General features: G+C 71.3%; 1 protein-coding gene across 1 annotated transcript in view; it reads right to left on the bottom strand.

Annotated features, from left to right (window-relative positions):
* The window catches only part of RALGDS (ral guanine nucleotide dissociation stimulator), a 27,718-nt gene that overhangs the window by 6,666 nt on the left and 13,314 nt on the right, over positions 1–7,738 (bottom strand). The window contains exons 3-6 of the mRNA XM_012721194.1: positions 1,552–1,662; positions 830–1,023; positions 386–445; positions 2–161 (exon numbers count right to left, since the gene is read on the bottom strand). Of these exons, the coding sequence (XP_012576648.1) occupies positions 2–161; positions 386–445; positions 830–1,023; positions 1,552–1,662 (525 nt within the window). The remainder of the gene's footprint in view (position 1; positions 162–385; positions 446–829; positions 1,024–1,551; positions 1,663–7,738) is intronic.

Here is a 7,738-nt window from a genome sequence, read left to right as displayed (position 1 = left end):
CCAGCTGGGCCAGCAGGAGGTGGGCGCGGCGCTCCAGGTCGGAGCCCGGCATGTTGAGCTGCACGTAGGCCACCAGCTGCTTGAGGCAGGGGAAGTCGGGGGGCTGGCAGAAGTCCTCAGAGTACTGGTCCAGCCAGGTGCCCAGGATGGAGGAGATGGCACTGGGGGGGCGGACAGCAGAGTCAGGCCTGGCCGCCAGCCACGGCCCTCCCGGCCGGTGCAGGCCGCGGGGGGCGCGGGGGCCGGCGGCGTGGTGGGGAGCGGCGTGCTCTGCCCCTCCCGTGGGAGAAGCCCAGGCCGCGGCCCCTAGGGAATCCCGGGGTTTGGGGGTCAGGGTTCCGCTGCCATGCCCCACCCCAGCCACCGCCCGCGAGCGTCCACTCACTCCTTCAGCTGGTCCTGGGGCCCGCCGTCCCCGCTGGAGTACGGGAGGACGCAGCCGTATCTAGAGGAGGCCGTGAGGGCGTCACACCTACCATACCTGCTATGAGGCCCAGCGTTACCCCCACGAGAACGGAGGCCCGGCGAGGGCAGGGGCTCTGGGCTGCTTTTCACGGGCCGGGCCTCACGCCCGGCAGAGGCCTCACGCCGGAGCCCCCCAGCTCACGCCTGGGAAAGCTGGAGGCGGAGTGAGCCACGGCCGTGGGGCGGGGGCCGAGGCTGCGCCCCCGGGAGGGAGGGGCGAGCGGGGACTGAGAAGCGGCACGGCCCGGGGGTCCGACTGCCCACGCTCACCACCCACCCAGAACCGGCCTGCCAGGCTGGCACCGACGCGCCCCCGTCTCCCGGACACCAACGGGCAGGGCGCTCGGGGGGGGGGGGCCCTCACCTTCTGAACAGCAGGTCCAGCACCCGCTGGGTGGTGGTGAAGGCGCGGTAGGTGCACAGGAAGATGGTGACGTAGGAGAGGTCGCTGCCCTGGAAGGCGGGCACCAGGTGCTCCACCAGCCGCTCCAGCGTGCCCGCCTTCACCGTGCGCACCCTGCAGGTCTCATACAGGTTCAGGGCCGACTCGCTCTCGCACTGCGTGAAGCAACACCAGAGGCCCATGAGGCGGCCGCCGGCCAGCGAGGCTGGCCCTCAAGGACCCCAGACGCGCGCAGAGGGGCCACCCCGGCGGAGGCTGCTCAGTCTTGGAAGTCGAATTCCACAAATGTGGGTGCTCTCAGCTGAGAGGGTCAGCTGGGTCTGTCCGTGTCTCCAGTGAGACTGGACAGCACCGGAGATGAGACCACAGTCCACAGACCGATCCCCGTGGTAACTGGCCTCCCTTCTAGAATGTTCTGCACCCAAGCTTCTAACTGACAGGGCTCATGGGCTGCGCAGCCCGCGCTCCCAGCCCTTCCGCGGGTGACGGTGACGTGGACGGAGGCCGGGAGGGCCGCCGGGGACCTGGGGAGGGCAGTGACAGCAGACTGGGGCACACCGAGAACACCGAGGTGGTGTCTGCAGGGATTCTGTTGCCGCCCACCGCCGGGGCTGGACACTGAGCGGGGGGCTGGGGAGCAGGGTCGGGGCCCGAGGCAGCTGGGCCTGGGCTCCCACACTCACCCCGAGCCAGCGCTGACCCTTGTTGGGCCCCTGATGCACCTGCACTTTGCGCAGGGAGATGGAGTAGATGACCCCGTTGACCAGCTCCTCGCCGATCTCCTGCGTGGAGCTCTGTGAAGACAGCAGAGGGTCAGGGCCTGCCCCGGCGGCCTGCGGCCCGATGAGGCACACACCAGAGCCACGGGACCGCCAGAACCTGGGCAGGTGGGCACTGCGCCCACCCCGCCAGCGGCGGCCGGGTGTGGACCAGACCCACGCACCCCGGGGTGATCAGACGACCGCGGGGTGAACACGGCGCCGCAGGCATGGGCCCCCCAGCCCCAGGCCTGTGCCCCGCCCCAGCAGCCCGCCCTGGCGCAGCAGCCGGGTCCGGAGTAGGCGTGGGCGCTCTGGCCACCTCCTCCCCCCGTGCACTCAAGCCCTGTGCCTCTGCGCACAGCAGTCCCGCTCCGTCTGCACTCGTGCGGGGGTCAGGAGAAGGAGACCGCAGTTGGGGCCCCGGGACCCCGACACCGAGGCTTCAGCTGAGCCCGGAGCGGGTCACAGGCTGCCCCCGACCTTCCGGGAGAGAGAGGCCCTGAGCTAGGAGACAGTGCCCTCCCCCGGGCAGGGGCCCCTCTCGGGAGCTCGCGGTGGGGGGCCTGGGAGCAGAGAGACCGACCGGCTGTGGCAGTCAACACCGCCGGCCACGGAGGCCGCAGGCCGCCGCCCCAGCCGCCGTGGGCGTGACGCTCAGGGAAGGGCAGCTCAGCCGCGCGTCCCCCTGCCCTCGGCCGAGGCCGGACCGCTCGCCTCCGGCCCCCCTGCGGGCTCTGGCGGCCCCTAGCCGCAGCCCGAGCCCGCTCCTGCCCGCCCAGCCTCCCGCGTGCCCACCCGCGGGAAGCGCCGTGGTCACTTGCGGCCACCTCAGGAGCCAGCCCTCTCCTTGAAGTCAGAGTGGAGGCCGCAGGCCGAGACCCCCAGAGCAGCCTCCACGGCCACACCCTGACCGCCCACGCTTGGGGGCTCCGGCCCGCCCTGCGAGGGGGAAATTCCTCCTCCCGACGCAGAAAAACTGAAACAGATGCTCTCCCCTGCCCCTCCCCGCACGGAGCCCCCAAGGAGCCGGCCGTGAGGCCAGTGACGACAGGGCTGCTGTCCACCCACCAGGGCCCCTGGCGCGGCCGAGAGGCTGCCCTCCCCGGGGGCTTTCGCCACCGTGGCCCAGCTGGAAGCCAGGCAGTGTCCAAGCTGCCCTCAGCCACCCTGGCGGGACCGGCCGGCCAGAGGCACTGGATGGCAGGTCCTGGGAACCCGAACAGCACCCTGCTCCCAGGACTCCGGCCATGCCTGCTGGACAGAAGCGCTGCCCGGGAGGCCCGGGAGGCCGCACCATCCCCGGGGTCTGAATAGCGCTCCCCAGCCAGCCCGCGCCAGCTGCCCGGCGTCATGTGACCCAAGCCCCTCCCCCACCCAGGGCCCCCTGCGGGGGGGCAGGACGCTAAGAGCCCCACGTGCTGGGGGGGCAGTCACCGCCCTGCCACACAGAGGGGGCGCTGTGCGGCCTGTGGGCGCTGACCCGTCCCCTGGGCCCTCAGCGGCGGCCGGAATACAGCCGCTGGAGCAGGGCTGAGCGCGGGGCCGGCGGGAGGTGGCAGAGCAGGGCTGTGCGGGCAGCGGCCCCTCCAGGGCCAGAGCAAAGCCGCCAAGCCCGGCCTCTGCCCGGGACCCGCGGGGCAGGCGGCCCTGGCCCGAGTCAGGAGCGAGGCCGGGAGCAGACGCGCAGGCGGCACCCCACTCCGGCAGGCGCCCCAGGGGTGTCCGGGCAGGCAGGGCTGAGGTGCTGGGGGACAGAAGGACGCATGGACGCCATGTCGGGGGCAGCCCCGGCGGTGTGACCAGCCCGGGACCCACACGCTGGCCGCGCTGCCGTCACCCAAGGGGAAGTGGGGACAGAGGGAGGCAGCCCAGCACCCAGCGCCCCAGCGAGCAGAAGGCGCGGGGGCGGGGCCCCACAGCCCCTCACAGCACAGCCGGAGCCGGGTCCAGGAGGAGGCCTGGGGGGCGTCACCTGATCGGCCTTCTCGGGGTAACAGGCGGGCAGGAGGCTGCGTCCCTGGCGGACTGCAGGCCCAGCCCGAGCCCCACCAGGCAGGACAGCGGGGTCCCCAGGGCCCTCCCCAGGCCTGGACCTCTCCCAGGAGGTGACCCAAGCTGCGCGGTGGAGACGGCCCCCCGATCCTCATCACCCATTCCGGCTCAGATGTGCACTTCCCCGGGGAAGTGGCAACTGGGCCCTGTGACCCAACCACAGACGCTCCTCGGGGTCAGCCGGGGCTGAGGCCCCGGCAGGCTGCACACGCCGCTGCCTACCACCCGGAGGGCAGATGGCGGGGCGCCCGCTCCCGTGTCCAGGCGGGCAGGCACCAGGCGCCGCCCGCCCAGCCACACCAGGTGGTGGCCTGACCCGAGCGCAACGGGCCCGTTCTGCTCAGGAGGAAGGTGGACGCAGCGCCCCCCGGCACTGCCTGGGCCCGGGGCACAGGCATGGACCCTGGTCACGGCAGGACTCGGGGGGGCACCGGGCAGGTGGGCCGTGGTCCTGGCCCCGTCACCGTGGCCAGAGGTGGCCGACTGGGGACCTTCCAGGGTGGCTGGCAGCTTCGGCAACTCCAGAAAACAGAGCTTGGGGGCCAGCCAGTGCCGAGCCCCACAGACGCTGACCCATTCCTGAGGGCCTCCCCCAGTCTCCACACTGCTCAGTGGCGCTTAAAGGAGAGGCAAACCTGCCTGGGTGGAGGAAGGGACCCCCAAGCTGCCCGCGCGGGCACGCCTGGCAGCTGAGCCCTGCCCCCGGTCACACGGCCGTCCCAGAGACACGGGAAGAAAGCGGGCAGGGAGCGCGGCCATCGGGAGCCAGGCAGGGCAGCAGGGCTGGGATCTGAACCCTGGCCCGTGACTCTCCGGGCCGAGGAGACACGCCCGGGCCCGGCTGCGGCCCGTGGCCCCAGAGCCGAGTCCTGCCCTGCTGACACAGACGTGGCTGAGGCCAGACTCGAGAGGAGCCTCCCGGCCGCAGAGCCGAGGCGGCAGGGTGGCCAGATCCTCCGCGGACGGCCAGGGCCCCGAGGCAAGGACTGGCCCCAGCAGCCTCGGACCTGGGGTCTGGGCTGCAGCCACGCCCCGGCCCGTCCGAGCATGGCCGTGGCCTGCGCCGGGCTCCGTGAGCTGCCCATCAGGGCTTGGCGCCACTCTCAGGCCCCGACGGGAGGCTGCTGCAGCTCAGGGCAGGAGCAAGGCGGGACCCGCGTTCCGAGGGGCCGGCGGGCTCCCCGCTCCAGAACCCACACTCTTTCCTTTTAGGGGGCTCCAAGTTCCTGACCAGCATGCCTGACCCTGACCCTGGGTTCAAAATGACATCGCTGTGCCTCTAGGCATGGGCATCCCAGAAGAGGGAACCCCAAGGCGGCACCCACTGCCCAGAGCGCCCCACAAGGCCCTGGCCCAGCACCCGCCTGGCCGCCCAGCAGCGCCGGTCAGCAGCCACTGGCTGCAAAGAGGCCCAGGCCCGGGCTGCTGAGCTCCTGCCTTGCAACTCGGCACTGGAGTCGCCCCCTGGAGCCGGGTGTCCGGAACACGGTGTTCTAGGCATGAAAGGCCAGAGGCCCGCGCCCAGGACTTGGTGGACACAGCAGTGTCACACCGTGGGAGCCGTCCGGGCGGCCGGCCAGTGGCCCCTGGGAGCCAGTTCTCCCTGGCTGGTGCAGCGCTTGGAACTGCCCCCGCGGCGGGCAGGCCCAGGGCAGAACTGCCGTCAGCCCCCTCTCAACACCAGGAGGCTGGGCCGGGAAGGGCCAAGTCCGGGTGGAGGACCGGACCCCAGCTGTGCCCCCGGCTCTGACACCCTCCGGGCCGACAGCCCATCCACCCCGGTACCCCGCCGAGCCTCCCAGGAGCCAGCTCAGAAGGCCCCCAGGTGGTCCCTGTCCCGACCGCACCCCCTTTCCCCTCCTCTGGGCCCTGCGGAGCAAAGCGAGACAGGACCCGAGGGTCCCCAGACGCCCGCTCCTGAAGGCTGCCCCTCTGGGGTCCGGAGGAAGCTCTCCCCGAAGACTACGGTACCCACACGTGTGCACACAAGCGCACGACACGCCCCTCGGGGCTCAGGGGCCCCAGCCAAGCACAGGGGCGGGGCAGGCACCCACCAGCTGGCCTCTGGCCTCGCCCTTACACCGCCTGGGTCCGTGTCCAGCCTCTGCCACTTGCTGTGACCGTGGGACCTTAATCTCCAGTGCCCACTGCCCCATCGGTTACATGGACGACTGGCCGCTCACGCGTGGACACGAAGTGCTCTGAGCACGCGTCACCCAGGCCCCCCGAGGCCGGCCACGCCGCGCTGGCTCCTCACGAAGCTCCCTGGCGTCCTCTGGCCTGGAAGCACGAGCCGGTTCCGGGCCTCGGGGCTCCGGTGCCGGTGGGGCCTGGTTCTGGTTCTTCCCCCAGGCTCCCAGAGCCTTCCCTGCAGGGCCTTGCTCCATGCCTGCGGGCAGCCCACGGCGGGCGGCCACTGAACCGCCCACATTCCGCCCTCCGGCCGGCTGCTCCCACTGGGCCTTGCATGTCCCTCACCTCTCAGGGCCCCGATTCCCTGTGGCCGCAGCACCTGCTCTTAGGGCGGGGGACAGAGGTGGGAGACAGTCAGCAGGGAACTTTGCCAGGTGAGGCAATGGCCTGCCTGGACACAGGACAGGGCCCAGGTGAGCGCCCGGAGGCCGGCTGCACGATCAGCGGACATCCGGATGTGCAAGGAGCCCGGCAGCCCGGAGCGGAGGCTAGACACGGGACGGGGAGGAAGGCAGGGATTGCCTGGTGCTTTCCAGAAAGGACAGGGGCCACGAGCCGGCCCTTCTGCCCTGGCACGCCACAGAGACCAGGAAATCAGCCTGGGGGGGTGTTGGCAGGAGGGACAGGGACTCCCCGCCCCTCCCTGGGCCCATGGTAAATGGTCATTGTGTTTGGTTTCCGGCAGTGGCCTCCTCTCCTGCCAGGACCCTGGCTTTCCTGCCCCAGCCAGAAGCTTCCCCTTTGATTTCTAAACAGCAGCCAAAGGCCCGGATCTCAGTGCTGAGGCCGGATGAGGGCCAGCAGGAGAGAGGGAAGCAGAGACAGACACAGGTCTGGGCAGGGGCAGGCCTCTCTGCTACCCCTGAGGGATGCGGACCCTGGACGGGAGGGGGAAGCGGCCGCCCGCCCAGGCCAGGAACCTGCCCGGCCCCTGAAGCGCACAGGCTGCGCCCTCCCTGCACACAAAGCCCAAGCCGCTGCCAGACATAATGAGAGTCAGATGAGCCCTGCTGGGGGCAGCCCCCACCCCCACCCCCCAGGGGTCCTGCTCCCTGTGCCAAGGGGCGCCATCTCGCCTGGCCTGGCCGCCCCAGGCCAGGAGGAAAGAGCTCCCCAGCCTGTGCCCCCCACTAAGAACTCCCCCTGGCCCCCTCCCCCTCGCTAGGCAGGAAACCCCCTTCAGCTGAGTAGCCGAGCAGCGGCTCCTACCCAGACACAGGGGACGCACAGCAAAATCCCTGGCTGGTAGTCGCCCACATGGGTGAAAGCGGGGGGCAATAGTGGGGCCCTAAGCATGAGGCTCAAGAACTTCACTGTCCAGCCTCTGCCGGGCGCCCCGGCCCTACCTCACCACCCAGGAATGGCTTCTGTTCAGGCCCCGTGCCCAGGTGAGCCAGTGAGGGGACTCTCGGGACTGGTGTCACCTCCAGGGAGGCGCTGGACCCCCCTGCCCAGAGCACCCCAGAAACAAGATCCCACCCCGACCTGGGGCAGGCACACCCGGATCTCTGGGCTGTCCCAAGGCCTTGGCAACCAAGCAGAAATGACAGAGCCTGGTCGGGACACCTGGCCCAGGGATAGAGGCCAGCATACCCCGGAGCCCCTCCTCGGGCAGCCCCCAGCACCAGCCGCGTGTGCCCAGGCAGGGGCGATGTGGAAGAGCTGGCGGGCACCAGGGCACCACCCCAGCAGCTCCCGGGCCACCTGCGCAGGAAGCCTGCCTGCCTGCGGCGGGGCTGGCTGCAGAGGTCAGCCAGGGCCCAGCCCCTGGGTCGGCTAGCCCACAGGTGTAAACACGGGGACAGCGCGGCGGCAGGTCGACGGGCGGCAGGGGCGCGGAGCTGCTCAGGGGAGGCGCCGCCGC

The sequence above is a fragment of the Condylura cristata genome, unplaced genomic scaffold (assembly GCF_000260355.1).
Source record: "Condylura cristata isolate star-nosed mole 26May11 unplaced genomic scaffold, ConCri1.0 scaffold00006, whole genome shotgun sequence".
NCBI classification, from domain to species: domain Eukaryota; kingdom Metazoa; phylum Chordata; class Mammalia; order Eulipotyphla; family Talpidae; genus Condylura; species Condylura cristata.
This window is presented reverse-complemented; position numbering and strand designations above follow the sequence as displayed.